We start from the raw sequence: 21,424 nt of genomic DNA on the forward strand, positions 1-21,424 counted from the left end.
GGAGAGAGAGAAGCTCAAGCCAACTCCACACAAGCACAGAGCCTGACACAGGGTTCGATCTCATGAACCTGAGATCATGACCAGAGCTGAAATCAAGGCTTGGATGCTTAACTGCCTAAGCCACCCAGGCGCCCGTGAGCTAATTTCTGTGTGTAGTGTTGTGATACACACTAGATGCTCATAAATACTGAATAAGGGAATGGACATGACAGCATATCTGAAGTGTGTCCTGGTTCTAGTACGGCAGTAACTAATACTCCGTTCTAACCAGGGGAGAGGACGGACACAATCTCGTCCTTGGTTTCTAGGAAGCACGGTGGGGTTGAGCGATCACTGGGCATGTCTCCCCTTATGCGTATTCGTGGGGTACCTGTTTCCTCCTTGTGCCGCCCTGCTCTGCGGGTTGTCCTGAGGGGTAAACTGACGCCCAGTCCCCGCCCCTACGGAGCTCGGAGTCCCGGGCGGCACTGTCCGACCGAATGCTCTGTGATGGGACTGTGTCCTGTTCTGAGCTGTCCTGCAGAGTAGCCACGAGCCACACGTGGCTTCGATCCTTTGTGACGTGGACAGTACGTCTGAAGACCTGAAGTGTTTGATTTCAAATACTTAAAAGGCCTGTTGTCTAGTGGCTGCTCTTAGTACAAGTCTAGTGAGAGAAACCAGCAGGTTCACAAATGAAGGAAAAACTGCAACTTTGCTAAATGCTAGGTAGGAAAGGTGACGGTGCTCTGCCCGTGTCTTCGGGGAGGACCCAGTTTAAGGAGTCAGGGAAGGTTTTGCTTTGAGAGTGATGATGGAGGTAAGGTTTGGACAAAGGGCAGGACTGTGGCAGGTAAAAGAGGGTGGGATGTGGAAACCAGTTTTCACACTTGGGTGAGAACCCTGTGGCAGAAGGAGCCAAGCAGGTTCCGGGAACTTACATTTTTGAACAGCATGAGTGTGTGAGTGTGTGAGTGAGGGACACAAGCGCGGCTCGTCCTTGAGGGACCTTGCCCACAAGTATTAACACTAATTTGCTGGGGAAGAAGGGTTTCGTGGGATGCTTTGGGTGTACGTTTTCTTCGGATAGCTTCGTCAATTAACGTTCCGACTGGAAACCGTCGGAGCTGTGGTTTCTGTGCTTTGGCTGGCTGGACAAACGGAGACGTAAGGACACCCGCTGTCTTGGAGGGCGGCTCCGTGCTCGAGGGCAGCCGTGGCGACTGCACAAACATCCAGGCGCTACTTTGAATTTCTCGTTTCCAAGGAGAACAGGCACATGTCGTGATTTGCCTTGGGACAGCACTGCTCTCCGTTTACCACCTCGTGGGAAGGCGTTCTGCGTCTAGTCTCGAATGGGCAGTACTCAGCTTTTCTTTCCCTGGTTTTTATTCTAAAATAACACATGCTCATTGAGCGATCTTTGGATGGCTCATGAGGCGGTCTTTGGAGAAAGGATGTTCGTTTGTGTTTGTCTTAAAGCAGAAACAGAACAACACATGTAGACAAGATGTATAAGCTCTCAGACAGACCTGGCCGAGAAGAGCTCTTTGTCCCCTGTTGACAAGTGATGCCAGAGGTCTTGCCCAGGGCTGGGGGCAGGGATTGGGAGCGCCATGGCTTCGTTCCACACCCAGACCCCTTTCAGCCATTGGCTCTGGGCAGCCCCGGGGAATACCCTGCAATTAGAATCCAGGCCCTCCCTCCGCTTGGTCCTGTGGGACTCCCTTCCTCTGCGAGCACTAGAGGACGGCCTGGGCCAACGGGACTCGGGGGCCGTGGGTGACGCCTCCGCTGCTTCGAGGAGAGAGACGGGTGCCAGCAACTTCTGCCGTCTCGGGTGGGCGCTGGACCACCACACTCCGTTCAGTCGTCTCCAAGTTCCTGGCCAAGTCTCCTGTTTCCAGCCTGGCCCAGCGTGGCGACCAGGAGCCGCTGCTCTACAGCCTGTCCTGCCATTTGTCTTCTTGTTGTTTTTTCCTCTATTTTATTTTATTTTTTTTCCTGAAATTTGTCCTTGGATGATTGTTCCTTCCTGATGGCCTTCATCCACAGAATCCTTCGCTGATTCTGCTCGTGTTGTTGGATTGCAGCTTGGGCTGCCACGTCACACAGCTTTAGGGCGCCTGCATGTCCCTGTCCATCTGAGTGATGGCCCTGGCGCTTGGCCCTGAACCCCCATGTGCCGGGCAGTGGGCAGAGGGCTCAGAACCGAGGAGATGACGGGTGCGTGTGCTCACCCAGCAGGTCTTCTGCTGATCGGCCGCGCGCTGGGTGCCGTGACCGACGGTTCAGGTACCGATGAAAGAGGCACAGTTGCGGCCCCTAGTGCTTCCGGCCAGGAGAGTGGTCCAGGCAGGGCACTGTTGCCCGTGCCAGGGCCCTTGCGTGCTGACCAGGGAGCTGCCCATCTTCGTCAGTGGGGTGCGGGGGCAGCTGACAGCTGGGAAGTGTCGACTTCTCTAGAAGGTGTCCAGAGAAGTCTGCACTCACGGGCACACACGTCCGGGCCTTGTCTCCAGCAGCCACGAGTGTCCTCATGGGCTGAGCGTCTCCTGCTTCAGTCTCCCCCACGAACCGTCTTTAGAAGACACGACTCCGTAATATCCTGATGCCAACAGACCTGTGACCTGTTTTTTTTTTTTTTTTAAAGATTTCATCCATTTGACAGAGATCACAGGTAGGCAAGAGGCAAACAGAGAAGAGAGAGAGAGGAGGAAGCAAGCTCCCTGCTGAGCTAAGAGCCCGATGCGGGACTCGATCCCAGGACCCTGAGATCATGACCTGAGCCAAAGGCAGAGGCCTAACCCACTGAGCCACCCAGGTGCCCCTGTGACCTGGTTTTGAAGTCTGCTCCGGTAGGTGTAGACGGCTCTTCCGGCCCATGGTCCCATTTGGGTGCTGTGAGGAGGCCGTGCTGCGGTGTGGACTTCACACTTGCGTCTGGAGGGACAGATGGACACCGTCCAGTGCCGACTGTGCCTCCTGTGCCGCAGGATGGAGCCACACTGTGGGTCCCTTGGTTGTCTGTGTTTCCCGGCTCTAACCCGTGCTCTGGAATGAGTGCTGCGTGGCCCTGTCTCCCGGTCTGAGTGGTCATGCCCGCTCTTTCTCTCACTGTCTGCTCGTTTCTGATGGTCTCTAATTCCTTGTTCTTTTGGGTCCTTCTGATTAGTCACAAAGTTAACAGCTCATTGACAACCTCCTTGGAAAATCAAACATGCACTTACCAAATGACCCAGCCACTTTACTCCTGGATATTTAACCCAAAGAAGTGAACGCGCATGTCTGTCCCGTGACTCGTACAGAGGGGGAAAAAAAAAAAGAATTGTGTTTTTAAACCTTTTTACTGAAATTGGAAACAGATTCTGGAGGTGGGTGGGGGATGGGTGAACTAGGTGAAGGGGGTCCAGGGTCCACGTACCTTGGGCCCTGAGGAACATAGAGGAGTGCTGACCCCCATACTGTGCCCTGGGAGCAGTGACATTGTATGTTAACTATCTTGGAGTTAAAATAGGAAGTAAAAAGAGTGATTTATTTTTAAAACAAGGTTTTCTTTCTTTATTTGAGCGAGTGAGAATGAGAGACAGTGAGCATGCGAGGGGAAAGGTCAGAGGGAGAAGCAGATCCCCGCTGAGCAGGGACCCTGACGCGGTACTCGATCCCGGGACTCCAGGATCCTGACCTGGGCTGAAGGCAGACACTCAACGGAGCCTCCCAGACGCTCAGTTAAAGTGATTTTGAAAACGAAATGAAGCAAACACACAGTTTGAGTTGTTATAAGGGAGCCCTCCTCAACCCGTCGCCTGAATCAGAGCTGGAGCTTGTGCCCATCTTTACCCCCAAAGAGAACACTGTCCTGGTGTTTAGGAATCACTAGGTAGAACAGTCATTCGTGCCCATTTGTGCCCATTGAAATTTAAGTTTCTCTTAATGTGCACGTGTCCCCATTCCTTCCTTTCCCTTGTGAGTTGTCTGTTGAAGAATCTAGGACTTCTGACCCAAGGAGCTTTCCGCAGCGTGGGCCTCATGGCTTGCACACTTGTGGGTGGGGCTTAGCCTGGTCTTCTGTTCCCCATCCCCCAACATGGGCAGTTACACCCAGCAGCTTGACCCGGCTCATCTTCAGTCCTCCTGGCTCGGCCGGGGGCGGTCTTGTTTGCGTCAGGAGACCGAGAGTGTCCGGCTCTTTCTCTCCTGCGATGTTAGATCTGTTCGTGCTCGCTGCGAGGTCCGTGTTTTCGGCCGGGCCAGTTTGCCATGACCCTTCCAGGACACTTGGCAGTTCTCGGCGATTACAGCCTGGGGGAGGTTGCCCCTGGTGTCCTGGGGCTCGAGCAGAGGCGCTGTTAACCCTCCTCGTGCACAGCACGGCCCCCCAAACAAGGAATGTCCAGCCCCGCGTCTCTGCAGCGTGAGGTTGAAAACCCTGGGCTGGGGTTTCCTTCGAATCCCTTTATGAACATGTGTGCTGCCTTATTTAGTCATCAAGCTGTGCAGTTCACATACGAAATGCGGTTTAAATGCTTGATTCTTTTATTTACCAGTCTCCAGGAGAAGGAGCAGGTTCCTGTCCTCCACCGGGAGCCGCTTACTTTACTTCTCAAAGACGTTACTATGAACCCATGGATTAAAGGGGTTTATACTGGATCTGTTGGCTGTGGATTTAAACCTGCTTGAAGAATGTCGATCAGTTCGTTACCGTCACTCTTCAGGCCCGACCTGTCCCCTCCTCAGCCAGTGGGAGCCTCTCGAGTCGGGTGCGGTGGCTTTTGACGCCAACCCCACGGTCTTGGTTTCCTTGCCCCTCGGTGTAAGGAGACGTTCCAAGCTCCTCCGTCTGTTTCCGGCCGCTGACTTGGCACCCTCAGGTCCCCTGGTTTCTTCTCGCTAAAAGAGCAAGTGGTCACTTGCTGGACGTCCGGGGTGCTCATTAGACTGTGTTGGTCATTGTTTCTGTCTTTTTTGGGACCAAACTATTTACAGATCCGGATGTGCAATTGTCTGCTCTCCTTTTGTTCAAAACCAATGCCGGAATGCAAGTTCAGGAATGCAGATTTTAAATACCCTCTGCTATACCTGTGCTAACATCTTCAAATTTGACTCTTTTTAGATGGAATCAGCGTGAGTGGCTTTCCGCTCTGCAGTCCCTTCCGACAGGTCGTTAGGCCTCGAGTGGAGAGCAAGTCCGTGAACCCGCCCGAAGGCAGCAAGCCGGGGGACTCGAGCCACGTGAAGGTGAGTCTGTCCGCTTGGTGGCGTGGTGTCCTTGGTTCCTGCCGTGACTTCGGAGGCAAAGTGCTGGGTGTTCTCCGGAAAGGAAAGGAGACGTGTTTGATACCAGAATCGTGTTTGTGGAGAGCGGTTTTCTCAGTATTTTCCGTTCTGTGGAATGTTCTGGAAGCAGTTACCCTGAAGCTTGTGTGTTGCCAGCTCTCTAGTCTTGAAATACTGGGGGTTTGGGGGCTGATTCAAGGAGTGCAAAGATGAAAGGGGAAAATTTCCTACCTTTTCCCTGTTCCCTGAAAAATGTGTTTATGGTCTAATCATTCTCCGTTCAGGTTTTCATCCCATAAACTTAAGCCTTTCGGAGCTCCTTCCACTCACTGTTTTCTCAGCCCTGAGGAAGACAAATGAGGGTACGGCATCCGTGCGGAGACGCCTCGGGCTTCTGGGGCCGTAGGGGCTGCTGTTTCCAGCCCTGGGAGAGGTCTGAACCGGACTTGAAGCTCTGGGGGCAACTTCAGCTTCTGGGAAGCTCTTGCCTGCCGCTGCCTGGGGACAGGGCGTGGCGAGAGGCCCGGAGCTCTTCACAGCTACCGTGGCGGTGGTGCGGGCAGCAAGGTCCCTGGGATGGCTTGTCAAGTAAACACGTGTTTAGGCCCGGCCTTGCGAGGTCCGTGCCAACATGTAGGGGGGGCCTTGACTGGTGGGACCCGTCAGGAGAGCTCGGCCACCCTGGTTGGGAGTCTGGTGCAGGAACGGTGGAGCCCGGATGCTGCGTGAAGGTCGGGGTGGGAGGGAAACCAGCTGCTTTTCCTTGACTGAGGTCCTGTCCGTGGACGGCAGTGATGAGGAGGTGGGTTTCAGGGGAGAGTCTTGTCCCCTGAGGGCCTTGCAGGGGAGGGGAGGCGGGTGTAGCGGGGAGCTGTTCGCAGCAGGTGTGGTCACTGTCGCTTGACGGCTGGGTGTCAGGGCTCCCCTGTGAGCCGACGGGACTGGGATGTGGGAAGACGCGTCCCTCTGGAGGAAGGAGGCTGGGGAGGCGTGAAGCAGCACTCCAGTGTGGAGCTGCAAAGCCCCAGGTTTTAGGCGCGGAGTGGAGGGACGCTGGTGTCCTCCTGGGCCCTAGGTGTGCCGTCCCGTAGCCTCCTGACAGCTGACCCCGGATGGTGAGCGCTGCGCCCGCCCAGGCCCCTCCGCACTCCAGCTTCCCTCTGCCGTTCCGCCCCACCTCCCTATGGCTTTCCCCGCGGGGCAGTCCTGGGGCTGGAGGCAGAACTTTGAAATCCAGGAGGTTGTTACTCACAGTCACTGGGTGGTGGGGGCTGGCGTGTCACTCGTGTTTTCTTGGTGAGCGTCGTAGGCTGCGTGCGTCGTATTTCTTGGACGCAGGTGAGCGTAGCTGTCCTGAAATGCACTCCCTGCGGTGGCGTCGCCGTCTGCTGGGGACACCCCATGTGTCAGGCACGCGCATACGGCGTGTCCTTCCATGTGGTCTCCTCTGAGGAGGGGGCTGTGACTCTCAGGTCATGTGACTCAGTTTGTCCCCCAGCTAGTCGCTCCCCGTTGCACTGTGACGCCGTCGTTCCGTGGGCCCACGCCTGGACTGTGAACAGTGTCAGTGCCTCTTTGTAGAGCTGTCTTTCCAGTGTGCTTGACACACGGCATCGCCTGACTTTCAGGGGCACAGTGCGGCGGCTCTGCTGCTCCGGAACCGCCCGTGCCCCTCCCGACAAGCACGCTCTCGGCCCCCACCCCACCACCCTCTGCTGACTACCAGCGTGTTCTCTGTGTCCAAGAGTCTGTTTCTTGGTTTGCCTCTTTTTTTCCTTTGCTCTTTAGTTTCTTAAATTCCACACGTGAGTGAAATCACAAGGTGTTTCTTTTTCTGACCTACTTCCCTCAGCGCTACACTCTCTAGCTCCGTCCACGCAGTTGCAGATGCATGATTTCGTTCTGTTTTATGGTGAGTCATACTCCTCTGTGTGTGCGTGTGCGTGTGCACGCGTGTGTGTGTACGTACACACACTGCATCTTCTTTACCCGTCCGTCTTCTGAGGGACGCGCAGCTGCTTCCACGGCTCCGCGGCTGCGGCCGCTGCTGCAGTGGGCATCCGGGGGTGTGTCTCCCTCTGAATTCGTGTTTTTGTAGTTTTGGGGTAAATACCCAGTGCAAGTTGCTGGGTTGTAGGGTGGCTCTATTTTTAACTTTTTGAGGACACTCCACACTGTTTTCCAGAGCGGCTGGACCAGCCTGCGTTCCCACAACAGTGCACGAGGGTCCCCTTTCTCCGCAGCCTCGCCAGCACCTGTCGTTCCTTGTGTTGCTGATTGTCGCCATCCCGACTGGCGTGAGGTGGTGTCTCATGGCAGTTTTGATTCACATTTCTCTGATCATGAGTGATTTTGAGCATCTTTTCATGTGTCTGTTGACCATTTGGATACCATCTTTGGAGGAATGTCTGTTCATGTCTCCTACATTGGACTGTGTATTTGGGGGTGTGGAGTTACGGAAGTTCTTCGTGTATCTTGGGTATCCCAGTTTGTGCGTCCGGCCAGCTCTGGTGTTTGGTCTCGGCACATTCCATTACCTGTCACCCACGTGGAAACTTCTGTCCACTTTCCTCAGTGAGCCTGGGGACCCTCCTCAACTAGTTTCTTATCAAGAAAACCGGAGTTTGGGCAGTGTGTTCTGCACGCCAGGAGTGGTGCTGGGTACTGAACAGCCCCACGTGTGTGCCATCTGGGCAAACAGCCTTCTAGCTGATAGGTAGGGTAACAGGTTTACGGAGCTTATATCACTCGCCCAAGGTCATAGAGTTAGCAGGTGGTGGATGAAGGGTCTGGACCCATGTTGCTTCTACTGAGTAGGACGGGCTCCAGTGTGTGGAGTCCGAGGAGGGCACTGAGGTGACAGACCCTTGACACGGGCACGCGGGAGCAGCTCTGTCTTCGGAGGCCTGCTGGTGCTGGGAACCTGCAGGACGGGGCAGTGTTTCCTGGCTGTGGAGGCGAGTCTTCTGTGGTTCGGTCGTACTCAGAGGGAGCGGCGCGGGAGGGTTGCTGTGGGTGCCGTTGCCGGGGCTTTTTGGCTCTTTCTGGGCTTGTTCCCCGGTTCTGCTCCCAGAAGCAGGAATAACGTGACCTGATTGGAAACGTGCTAAACCTATAAAGTTATCGCAGAAGAATGGTGTAGCCATGGAAACCAGTCATTCAGGGAGCCCTTCCAGACGTGGGAGATGATGCCATGTGGTTCTTGAGGTTTCCCAGAAACGTCGCTTCCCCGTTCCACCAGTGCTGACCGTGTCTGTCTGTGCTGGTGACTGGTTTTCAGCCAACTGCCACAGACCCACGTGAACGATTTCTAGGGTTGAGACAAGAGGTGTGTGAAATGGCTTCAGATTAGAAGTAATATTCCTACAAGCCAGGCTCTACTATGGCCGCTCTTAACCCTCAATTTCCCCATCTGTAAAATGGAGCAACCTTCCTCTGTAGGGTTTTTGGGAGGTTTAATGTAAGAGCTTGGCAGGGGGAAAGGCTGGACCAAATCAAGAAGTAATAACAAACAGACTTTATTCTTGTATTAAAAGAAAAGTAAGATTTGACTGAGTCCTGCTGTTTCAAAGGGAGCAGCGGGGCCCAGGGTCACGGACTGAAGCAAGTTGTGGGCAGTTACTCTGCTCAGCCCGGCTTCCCCAGGGCTGGTGAGGCTGGCGCTGACCCCCGAGTCAGGGCCTGTGTGCACACGGTGTAGCAGAGGCCTGGGGCGGCCCAAGGCTCCACCAAAGCCCTTCTGAGGCGTCAGAACCCGGGCCGGCCCGTCGTGGGCTGGGGAAGTGAGTTGGAGGCTTCCTACCCAAGTGGGCCGATGCTGCGTGTGTGGGTCCGGGTCCCCATAGCCTTGCCTGTCAGGAGCCTTCAGCTTCGGCCTCAGGGCTAGACTAGACGGAAAATGCGGGAGCTGGCTGAGCCCTGGAGTGAGCAGACAGGTACGGCCACTCTTCCTGGCAACGTGCCCGTCCCCCCACTGACAGCACTGTTCCGTTCACGCCCCGTGCCCACTGAGGGCCTGCGGGAACATGCGAGAAGGTGGGCGAGCGGGCCTGCTTTTGGGCTCTGTGCATAGTGCATATCTGGCTCCTGGGAACAGGCTGGTGCATGGCCCTTCTGGTCGACAACATCTTGTCTTTAAGAATCCCCGAGAACAGGCCTAAGCCACAGCCACGCTCGCGGCCGCTTCCACCAGGGGCCCCTCCGCTGGGAGCCGGGTGTGGCGCAGTCTGCTTTCCCCACAAGCTCGTGGTTGAGCTGGAAGCTGGTGCTCAGGCACCCTCACTTTCTCTGTTCTGTCCGCGGCCCTGACACCCCACACAGCCCATCCCCTACCCCAGTCACCCACTCACAGCACCCAGGCCTTGCTTTCCTGACCTGCAGTTTGGGGAGAACAGTCTGTTCTCCCGCTCAGCGGGTCGTGAAGGGCCATCAAAGGACTGCCAGGCGCCTCGGTGGGGAGGAGACGTACACCGGGGCTGTCTGAGCCGGGCGCTGGAAGGTGTGCCGAAGCCTTGGCCAGAGCCTTCTGGTTAGGGAGCAGCCGAGCCCCCCAGCCGACCACCCCCCCACCTCCTACACACGGGCCAGTGGTGGAAGGTGTGCCGAAGCCTTGGCCAGGGCCTTCTGGTTAGGGAGCAGCCAAGCCCCCCTGCCGAACCCCCCCCCCCCCCCCCCCCCGCCTCCTACACACGGGCCAGTGTTCTGTCGCGTAGCCTTGCCAGGCTTGGCCCTACCTCCTGGCTTCCCTGCTCCGCCCTGTGCACGGGCTGCAGGCCGCCGCCTCGTCCCGGAGCCTATGCAGGGACTTGGCCCAGCTGGGTTGGACACGTACTTGCTCTCCTGCTGCTTTCGTGCTCTGTGGGATCCCACCAACACGTCCGCCCTGCCGGAGCGAGGGCTTTCCTCCCCCTGCTGTCTGGTCCGCAGGCCTACGAGAGCGCCTGGCACACAGCAAGCATTCTAGAAGTAGTTGTGGAGTGAACTAATGCACGGTTGTGTGTTCCAACGGTTTGGGGCAAGGCACTTGCTAGACAAGAGGTGTGCTGAGTCAGAGGAGGCTGGCTGCTGGTAGGTGTCCCCGGCTCCACAGAGGCTACTCTGGCATGGAGGTGAGCCCGGGGAGCTGGTGGAGGCTGTCCGCGCGGCGCTTAGACAGTTGCACGTCCAGACCCCTGGTTCCCTGGGCCCGGGGCCTCGACGTCCTGGTGGCCCACGGCCAGCGTGATCTGTGGCTGCTCTCACTCGGAGTGGTTTTATTTTTCGTCTTTTGGTTCTGTTTCCCCGGGGACGTGGGACTGACAAAGAGGACCACAAAATGAATCTCAGTCAATTTCAAAGGGTTCTCGGTTTGCAGAAGTATATTCTCTGACGGTAATGAACTTGGAGCCCGACAACCAAATCTTGGTGGATTTTTCAAATGTTTGGAAACAAAATGACACATTTCTGATGAACCCATGGGCCAAAGAGGGGAGGAAAAATAAAAATAGAGAGTATTTGACACAAGTGAACATGAGAGCACCGCGCCGTGTCTGTGGGCTGCCGCCAGAGCTGTTTTCTGGGGCGCGTGTCGTACCGGAGGCCTGCGCCGGAGGGGAAGGTGGTCTCAAGTTAGGAGACCTAACTCAAGTTAGGACCCCCACTTCAAATTTAAGAAAATAGGAAAAATGGGAATCAAATCTGCCGTAAACAAGGAAATAAAGATCAGAACACAGAGCAATGAAATCAGAAACAAAAACCAAAAGCTTGTTCATTGAGAAAAGTGAATGAAATTGAGCGACTTGCAGCGAGCTGGATGGGAGAGGAAGGCCCGAGGGCAGCAGGAGAGGTGAGGTCACTGCAGACTCCAGAGAGAAGGGGGAGGGGCAGAGTTGCAAGCACGCGATGCCTGTGAATCTGAATGCCGAGATGAACGCTGGACTGCATATTTGGAAGGCCTGACACTGCGGAACTTGCGGACAGGGCTGTGCTCGGTGGCTATTTCTGTGTCCATTACGAAAGTAGACTTTTTGGTTAAGACCTTCGCCATAGAGCATATCCGGGCCCAGGTGGCTTTGCTCCTGCATCTCACCAGACGTTAAAGGAGGATTAATAGGAGTTTTACTTAAACTCTTCTTTGAACCACTTCTTGGAAGTGGAAGTACTGCTGACCCCTCTGTGAGGGCCGCACTGCCCCGTTAGCAAAGGCCGACAGAGTGGAGAAGAGTGACAGGACCCCTGAGCACGGTTCTGGGTACCATGTTGGCATACTGGAGTCCACCCCAGGTGAAATACCCAGGACTAGGTTTAGCTGAGGACTGTGAAGTTGGTTTGACGGCAGAGAGTTGACAAATGCAGTTCTTGATGCCAACAACCCAAAAAGAGGAAACCATGGGAGCATCTTACCAGTGAGGCAGCATCTGACAAGGTCCCACGTCCCTTCCTGACAAAACTCTCAGCAAACTGGAGCTAGAAGGGCCCTTCCTCAGCTGATCACACACTTATGGACCCCTAATCACACGCTTACGGACCCCCGATCACACGCTTACAGATCCCCGATCACACGCTTACAGACCCCCGATCACACGCTTACGGACCCCCGGTCACACGCTTACGGATCCCCGATCACACGCTTACGGACCCCTTCACCTCCCGCGGTGCTTCGGAAGGCCTCTGAGGGTCATTCCCCGCCGGCAGCCACGCACCTGCCTGGGCTCCACAGCCGTGCCCGCTCGCACGGGTCCTTGCTGGCGCTGGCTGTCCCCTTGGATTGGAGGTTCCCTCTCCGTGCCCTTGATGCCGGGCATGTTCCCGTCCCCTCTTGGGCTATGCTCTGCTGTTGACTTGTCTGTGCAGCCTTCAGCAAGCAGAGCCGGTGCTGCCTCCTGTCCCTACCTCCATGATGGCTCTTGCTTAGGTCCCCAGTTCCTGTAGCTGGAAGCTCTTCCTGGCTGCGGCGTCTCCCCGGGGCCTGGCACCGTGCTCAGCCTTCCGCAGATTTCTCTTGACCCAGGTCGTCTGGGCTGCCGTCCAGCTGTGCCCTCTCCACGGGAATTCTGTTTCCTCTGACGAGATTTTCGTCATGTGGCAAAGCAGGTCTGTAAAATTCATTTCTTCTCAATCATCGTGAGGTTTAACTCTGGGATTCTTCAGAATCGCAGCCCGTTCAGGTGATATCTTACAGCATGTTGAATGTTTCCTATTGTGTTAGCTTTTATAATGAAAAACTGTAGATGTTCATGAAGTTCTTATGTGCTCTTACATTCCGGTAATTATGTTTATAAATGGATTGATGGGAGGAACCTGCTTAAGAAACTTAGTGTGTGGTTTTTTTTTTTTTTTTTTAACTTGACTATGTGAATGTGAAGAGCGTGTTTTCTTGGGCAGAGTTACCTGTGAGAAAATGTTCCATGAGGCTTTTGGGGGCTGGGGGCAGCATGTTCCCTTCATGTGGGTGGAGAAAGCGTGTCAGGCTACTGGTTCATGGTTAGGTACTCACTTGCTCAAGGATGTGGAGTGTGCTGGCCGGACCGTCTCGGGACGTGGAGCCGGGGAGGGAGCACTCGAAGCGGGACTCACGGATGACTTCCCTCCTGCTCCCAGCCTTGCCGTGTGCATATGGAAACGCCCGAACAGCTCTGGGAGATTAAGTAATGAGCCCAGGGGCAAGCGGTTACACAGAAGTTGAAATGCAAAACCTGTCGAGTCTGAATCCAAAGCTTGGGCTATTTCTACAATATCGTGCTGCCTCCCTGTATAATTTCTAAATCTCTGAACTTACTGTGAAGCACAAAACATTCTCTATTGATTTAAGCCATATTTATAGAGCAGGGAGTATAAGCCTTTTGCCTATCTGACCTTCCATTTCAGTCTGTAAAGTGTGGATAATCAGACTTCCTCCTGGGCTGCTGTGAGGGGGAAAGCGTCTGCTGTTAGCCTGGGGAGATAAAAGCTTACAAAATGGCCAATCCAATTCAGTTCCAAATTATTCCTAATCTGTCCCAGTAATAGTCAGAAGGAATTTCATTCTACGAAGTGAAGCATAAAAGCTTTAAGGAATCCTTTAATCTGCTCAACTTCTCTAAAACTTCGTAAGAAAGTCTGCAGTAAGAGAAGGGGAAGAGTCCCGCTTGTGGAATTCTGAAACAGGCCAAGGAGAAGTCAGAAGAATGTTCTTGAGGTTCCGCAACACTGTGGGACTTCTGCCTGCCGTGGTGACCCAGTTCACCTGAACCCCTATAACTGTTACTCCATCCTGTTCACTAGATGACTGTTACATGCCCAGCTCTGGATGGCAGAGGGTGCGTGTGCGTGTGCGTGCATGTACACGTACGTGTGCGTGCACGCATGTACACGGGATGAACTCCTGGAGCTTCCCTTATGAGGGAAGGGACAGACAGCAAACAGATATGTCACGTTATGGACATTGCTCTCCAGAAAGTGACAGTGGCCATGGACTGAGGACTGCCTGCCAGTTCGGGTAGGGCCGTCAGCGAGGGCCTTTCCGCAGTGTGGCCGTGGGTGCTGTCGGAGACATTTCCGTAGTCTGCGCCATGGACAGTTTGTTGTCCTGAAGTGGGTTGCTCTTTGGAATACAAGCCATTTCCCCTGAAGATGGTTAGTCAGACCCAGAAGGGCAGCCTCTGGCCCTGGTCCCAGCTGTTCAGGAGACAGTGGGGTCTGAGCCCCTGTCCCTTGTGTGGCGGTCGGGACAGAGGTCACTAACTTTTCAGGTGCTCGGCTCCTGCTGGTTATTTGAAAAGCTGCCCGGGGAGAAGCAAGGCAGGAACTTGGGGCTGGAACCTGAAGCTCGGGATGGAATCTGAGTGTGCAGACCTGGGTGTGGGCAGGCTGTCCTGCTCTAGGATGTAGAGACAGCAGCTCGGAGTAGTAGCTTTTCTTACCCTCCAGTCCCGTGAGCCTCAGAAGAGACGGAATGCTGAAGAAGGAACTGACACAAGCTGCCCTGAAATGGTGAGAAGGCGGGGGGCCGTTGGGAGAAGAGGGGAGCATGGAGAAAGGGGCTTGCATCTCGGGCGCTGCTTCTGGGTCCTGTCTGCGCTACTCAGTGACACGCATCAGTGTTGAGAGGGTGAGGGGAAGTCCAAAGCCTGGTTGTGAGGTTTGGCCTGGGGTGTGGGACCTAGGAGGAGTGGGCAGCAGGAGTCACGTTCTGACGGTGACCTGCCAGAGCTTTCTGCTGGGAGGGCCATGCACCAGGTGGGTCAGGGCGCCTGCACAGATTCCTCTTGCTCAGCCGTGTTCTGTCCCTGCACTAGCCCTGTTTGCCCCGAGGTTTAAGTTAGGCCACGTTGTGCCCTCAGGGCTTTAAACTCTGATTTCCAAATAGGCCATGAAGTGACAGTCTTAGAATTTAAGTTCTTAATCTTACAATTGCCTCTGGATCACAGCACTTAAATGGTATTCTGTATTAATGAGATTGACATAACCTTCTTTTTATAGATGCTCTTAGCAATGCGTGTTTCTGATCTTTGTAACTGGTGTAGTTTGGGGTTTGTTTTCTCGCATCGACTGTGGCCTTCAGGCTGTGACTTCATGGATTGTGTGATAGAAGCTACTTCCTTTGGGCACTTGTGGTTATCCAGTAACTTCCGTTGTTTCTGATAGTCTTTGTTTCTTCTGAATACGGGTGATACCGTGTTTAAGCCCTGGTGATGCAAAGAATTTTCTAGTCCATGAAATTTTGGCATTGGTCATCGTGACACACTTCACGATTGCTGCTCAGTGCGATCGCGTCTGCGTCGAGTGCAAGTGCTGATACACCTTTTCCTTTCCTCCATAGTTGATTTGGAATCTCTCCAACAAGCTCTTTCCATTAGGTTTGATCACGCGCTTCTCCTTAGCCCTTAGCATCTGGCTTAAATTCTCCGCCTATCGATGACGACTTTCTGTGGGCTTATCTGAGACTCTGCTGATGAGCTTGAGTCTTCACCGGCTCCTCCCGCTTCCACCTTGTCACCAGACTGAACCCAAGTGGGCACCGCACCTTACCCCAGGTGCCTCTTCTCTCTCCTCCTTTGATAGAGATGGGGTAGAGGTCTTCTCGTGTTTCTTTCCATTCCTGGCCTCCCACATGATGCTTCCGTCCCTGCCAGACCCCGGCCAGCCAGGCAGTGTCCCACAGATGCCCCCGCACTGGTGTTTCGCGGCCCGGCGTGCTCTCCCGCGGCCACGCACACCCACTGCCTCAGCAGAGGCTGCGGTCCTTTGTCTTTCTCAGCTGGCCTCGTCTGTCGTCCACCTCGCACTTCCCCTTCCCCCAAGCACTGATTTTTTTTCTTAATCTCCTTCTGCGAGAGAATTTAGTTTAATCACATGAAGCCCCAAGTGACCGTTGTCATTTTTGATAGGCCCTCACGGAGGCGAAAGTGGTTAGTGCTGTTGCCGCCCCGATCTCACTGACCAACACCGGGACATCGGTGCAGCATGGGTACACTGAAATGGGCCAGATAGACTTTTTTGTCATTACAGAAACGGTGCCAGCAGAAGGTAACTCGGTCATGCAGTTGAGACCAGCACAAATGAAGGGCCCCGGGAATCTCCAGTGGGAAACCAGAGTGCATATCTTGGGCTGTTCTCACGTTCGCGTGTGGGTATGTGGGGTGTGTTTTCATGACGATGCATGCACAGGTGTTTGGGTGTGTTCTCACGAGCACGTGTACGTGAGCACCTGGCATGTTTGTTCCTGGGATCAGAACTGGGGCACTGTGTTTTATGACTTTGTTCCATCAGTACCATTCCACTTTATATTTCCGTAAATGTTCATTGCCTCCAATATGCAGGAGATATTAAAATTTGTCCCATTTGATTTCCAAGTTCTGTTTTTTTTTTTTTTTTTAAAGATTTATTTATTTATTTGACATGGAGAGATTACAAGTAGGCAGAGAGGCAGGCAGAGAGAGAGAGGAGGAAGCAGGCTCCCTGCTGAGCAGAGAGCCCGATGCGGGACTCGATCCCAGGACCCTGAGATCATGCCCTGAGCTGAAGGCAGCGGCTTAACCCACTGAGCCACCCAGGCGCCCCTCCAAGTTCTGTTTTAAATAACTAGTCCGAACCAGAACATACTCCGGGATCACTCACAGTATCTGGTCTGTGTTGTGTGATGTCACTTGTTGTCTTAATCCAGCACTTTCTTTTTTCTTTTAAATGCTTGTTGAAATGACCAGGCCATTCTTCCCACCTCCCGGACTTGTCTACTTGCTGCCCCACAGCATTACTCAATCTCTCTCTCCCGATTTCCTGAAAACTGCTGGTTGTGAGTAACTGCCTAGTGGATGCAGTGGAAACCTTTCTGGCTAGACGGCTCCGTGGGTGGCCTGGCTACTTCAGATTGTCTCACATCAGAGACACCCTGTAACTGACTTTCAGGACCTCAAGTGAGGTTGAGTCTGAGACCTGGAGTGGGTGACGGTGGTCTGAGCCCACCCGTTCCTCCTCTTGCCGCTAGAGAGTATTGTCGCTCCTCGAGCAGTGATACGATGTGTCAGTCACGCATCTGGTGGTTTTAGAATCAGTTCATCATCCTCGCCTGACTTAATGTCATTATGATTTTATGAAATGTTTTTCCTATTATGTCTCTGCTTTGATCATGTGACCTTCTCCTGTACAGTAGCGCTGGTAGCTCCACTGCGGGGCAGGCCTATGGGGACAAACAAGAGGTTCCTGTTTTCTTTTTAATCGTTAATTTCCTGTGAAGGAATTGTGTACAGACGTCTTCAAATGGTGAGAAATGAGGGTTTTTAAAAAATTTTTTGAAGGATTTTATTTAGTTGTTTATTTAGAAAGGGTGAGTTGGTAGAGATGCAGAGGGAGGGAGGAAGTGTCTCGAGCAGATTCTGTGCTGCGCGTGGAGCCCGAGGCAGGGCTTGATCTCATGACACTGAGGTCATGACCTGAGCTGAAATCAAGGTTCAGATGCGTCACCGGCTGAGCGACTCGCACCCCTGGTGGGTAGAAGCATCTTTATTTCCCCCAAGGGCAGTTTTGATACTGCGGTGACCCGAGGGAACATACAAAGTCCTACCGAATACAGTTGTCCGTCTTACCAGCATTACAGATCTCGGTGGTCTACGGAGAAGCAGTGCTCAGGAGGACGGACTTCGGTGTCATAGCTTACAGCTGTGCCCCCGTAGGCGGGTTACTTAAGCTCTCTGTGCCTCTGTCTCCTCTCTGGCATGGGTGGACACTCCTACTGGTCTCGAGGGGTTGCCGAGAGTTAAGCGCTGATGTGGGCCATCGAGACAGCCCCCGACATGGGGGAATGCACGGCGTCACTCTCCCTCTGCGACTGAGCAGCAGCCCGGCTCACGCCCACCCGAGACCTCATGCACACGCCTGCCTCAGCGCTCTCAGTAATTCTGTTTTCCCGCGCACAGCTGTGCGGGAGGAGACCCTGGTGACTGAGCCCTGGGTCTGGCGCGGGTGGGGAGGGGCTGTAGACGCCCCGCATCTCTCTCAGCTACACAGCCCAGGATACCAGCTCTCCTGTCCCCAGGGGAGAGCTTGGAGTTGGAAAGGTCACAGAGATGTGGTTTTGTGGTTTGTCTGGGAAACAGCTCAGGGGGTTGAGAGCTGAGACCCGTCCGTGTTGTGCCGTGTGCTGGGAGCAGTGACCACCAGCTCCCTGCCGTTTGCAGACACTTGGGAAGAGCAGCGGCGGAAGGACCCTCTGAAGCTTGTTCAGGCTGCCTTTCCCCGGGGAGCTATTAGCTGTGAAGGTCGTGGTAACTTGTCACGCAGCTGCAGAAGACGGCCGCAGCCGAGGAGTGTGGGCGAAGCTTCGCCTCCAGCGTGCTGTTCCTGAGTGGCCAGCGGGGTGGGACCCCTGGCGCGCGCTCCGTGGAACAAGGCTCAGCACGAGGCTCAGCACGAGGCCTTCCTGACAGTGCGGCTGTCGCTGGTCTTGTTGGGGTCCCGAGCCAGGCTGTCTGACTCCAGAGTCCTGCCCGCAGTGCTGAAAGCTTCCGCGTTCCGTCCTCCGGGCCCTCCTGCTCCACCGAGGCTCTGAGCGTGTTCCGTCATGTTTGTCGGGCGCATGCTGTCCCTCGCAGAGGCTCAGAGCGCTGCTGGGGACACAGCTTGATCTCTAACTGCCCGCTGCTGTCCTCCCCCTGCGCCTGGTCTCTGCCGCCTTCCTTCCCCGCCGAGGGGGAGTCCCACGTGATGTGTCACCTGCGTCAGAATGACTCCGCTCGAGTAGGACTGTGTGTTCACGTTCAGCGTCAGGGCCTGTCGTCTGCCGGAAGATATGAATGACAATGAGATCCGACGTGTGAGATCGGGGCTCTCCCAGGGCGTCTGAGCTGTTCAGAAGCAGCAGCAGACACAGAGGGTATCGGACAAGTGAGGGGCTCACTGCAGTGCTGTTTTCCGGAAGAATACAACATCTGTCAGCTAGCAGTTGAGTGGTAGGAAACACAGTGGCGGAGGCACCCGTAGACGAATCTGGGAGTTCTGGGTCACGTCTGGCCAGAACGTAGGGCAGCAGTGTTCGGCCAGGAAACAGAAAGGAAACTTCCTCAAGAATATGAATGAAAAAACTCAAAAGATGCATGCGGAGACCGCAGGAATGTGCAACCTTCCCGATCGTAACAGGACCCTGCAATCTCCAGCAGCTGTACCTCCATTTGGACGGGGCAAACTGGCACTTGGCGGGCTGGAAAACGCTGCCTGTGGGTTTCTGTGGGCCCCGGCCGTGCTCCCTGAGTGTTTCATGTTGGATGTTCATAGCAGGCGTGTGCTTTCCAGGCCGTAGCGCCCCCTCCCCCGGTGCTGCCCTCCTGCCCGCCGCACGCATTCTTCCTGGCCTCTGGAGGAACCAGAACTTGAGATCCCTTCTGCGGTGTCCTGACAGTGGTCCTCAGGGCGTCCGCCGGGATGTAAGGCTTTACATTTTCATCTCCTTTTTTAAAAAGCACCTATTTCTTTTAGAAGGGATTGAAAGATGCAGAAAAGCTTCAGCAATAGGCACACGTTCCTGTGTCTCTCTGACAAGTTTCCGCTGATGGTCACCTCCGGTTGCAGCAAGGTCCCAGCCTCTCTGCTGGGAACGAACTCTGCTCCTCGTTCGGCTTTCACTAGTTCACCCCCTGCTGTCCTTTCTCTGTCCTGGGGCTGCATGCACCGTAGGACAGCAGGTGAAGTCCAGTCCTCGGGTCTCCTCTGGTTTGCGACAGTTTCTGTCATTTGGTGACCTTGAGGGTTTTGAGGAGTAGTGATCAGCTGTTCCTGGATTCGGGGTTCTTGCTGCTTTTCTTAAGAGAAAGCAGTGATGTGCCCTTCTCATCACGTGTCACGGATGCTGTTGATTTTGGTCACCTGGCCAGAGTCATGTTTGGCAGAACAGAGTCTCCATACTGGATCCTCAAGGAGCAAGTCTGCTGCCTCAGCTCTCAGGATGCAGAAGGGGGAGTGGGAGAAAGGCTCCACGCCCGCTGGCAGGGAGCTCTGTAAAGTTGCTGGAATTCTGTAAGAATTTACCCCAGTGTGGCATTGTTTCTAGGCCCCCTCAGAGCTAGGAAGTGTGTGTGTGTTCATTCTAATCTGTGTATCTACACGTAATTACTCATGGATTTATCCGTCTGCTTGAGGTCACACCCGTTAGCTAGACATGAGCTCCCACAGACGTCTGACTTGGTGCAGGCCTCCTGGGCTTGCTGCAGTGCTCGCTCCTGACTCGCGTGCTCATGTAACGGTGCTCGCCGACAGAGAGGAGCCTGCCCCACCGTCCCATTTCCCGTCTGTTCCTCGCCCCAGTCTAGGGCCCCCACTGTGGTTGTCCCCACAAGAAGCGTTACCCAGTAGAGCAGAGAGTTTCTGTGCTGTCCTTCCGTCCTTACCGCCCCGCCCGCTTGCGGTTTCCAGCCAAACGTCGTCTTCCGAAGTTACTGTCTCATCTTTTTGAGTATTTTTCTGTGTATTTTGAAGTGTACATGTGAATATTTTAAATGGATGTTAGGTTGCACTCTGAAAAGTTTAACTGAGGCGTGGAACAAAATTAAGATTTACGGATGTGGGCAGCAGTGCACATGGTGCAAATGATACCTTTGATTTTGGGATGAATTCTGTTCATTTGTGTGGCTTTGCCTTCTTAACTGATTGCTTGGAGCAGACGTTTACCGGAAGCAGCCTGGCCGAGGTGGAGTGATGGGGTTCCGGGGGATAGAGTGTGCTGGAGTCCCATTTCTCGGACACCTGCCGTGTGTCGTCAGATGAGCTGACCCAAAGTTCCAGGTGGAACGAATTCCTCAGAAGTTCACACATGCCTCACAGGATTGTTGGGTGGGTTGGAATGCGTATCTGGAATGCTCCGAGTTCTTGCTACCAGCCGACAGCATCCGTGTCCCCTGGGAGCCCTTTGGAAATAAAGACAGTCTGGCCCCAACCCCAGGTGTCTTGAGTTTGGAAATCTACATTTTACCAGCATCCCCGGGGGACTGGAATGCTCGAAGAACCCCATCTGTACTGAGCTCTGAGAAGCTGTGATCACACCAGCTCAGTGTTTCCAGCCTCAGCAGCGGTGGCCTCGCCTCTAGGAAGCCTGCAAGCACCCCTGGCCCTGGGCTTTCTGGTGCAGCGTTTAGCCTGCTGTGCCTTCTGTCCTCACTGTCACATCCTGCGTTTCTAGCCGTGTCTGGCGCATCAAATGTGCTCAATAAACATTTGCTGACTATAAGAATGTTCTTGGTTCTCTGCCAACTTCTGTGAACACCAGAGGAGAGAAATGGGCCTTGCCATGCAGGAGCTGTTGCCTGGTGTGGATGGTGGTGCCACGGGGTCAGGCACTTGATGCCACGATGTCCTGAGGAGAGTGGCGAGCTGCCTTCCCTGGAGGGGCTGGCTTCCGTGGACCAGCCGGCCGACAGACGCAACCGGCTCCCCTCTTGCATAGGCGTGCCGAGGAAAATGCTGTTCTCGTGTCTCTTGAGCATTGATCTCGGGTGCACTAGCAGGAACCGGCCAGTTCACCTCGCGTGTCTAGAAGGTTCCAGGGAATGGCTCTCTTGAGCCCCGATGTTGCCTCGCCTCCTTGTCTTCAGGCTGTCTTTTGGGGGTGGTCAGTGTTCCACTAGGCCTTTCGTTTCTCATCTGCAAAGCAGGAGGGTAATGCAGGCGCTGCTGCCGTCTTCGCAGGCCTTGGGAGGGTTTGCTGCTGTAGCCGCAGGGTGAGGAG

General features: G+C 54.5%; 1 protein-coding gene across 2 annotated transcripts in view; it reads left to right on the top strand.

Moving 5' to 3' along the window:
* The window catches only part of TRAPPC9 (trafficking protein particle complex subunit 9), a 483,860-nt gene that overhangs the window by 146,661 nt on the left and 315,775 nt on the right, over positions 1 to 21,424 (top strand). For both annotated transcript variants that reach the window (XM_059165548.1, XM_059165549.1), the window contains one exon: positions 5,093 to 5,217. In XM_059165548.1, the coding sequence (XP_059021531.1) occupies positions 5,093 to 5,217 (125 nt within the window). The remainder of the gene's footprint in view (positions 1 to 5,092; positions 5,218 to 21,424) is intronic.

Source organism: Mustela lutreola, chromosome 3, assembly GCF_030435805.1.
Source record: "Mustela lutreola isolate mMusLut2 chromosome 3, mMusLut2.pri, whole genome shotgun sequence".
NCBI classification, from domain to species: Eukaryota; Metazoa; Chordata; class Mammalia; order Carnivora; family Mustelidae; genus Mustela; species Mustela lutreola.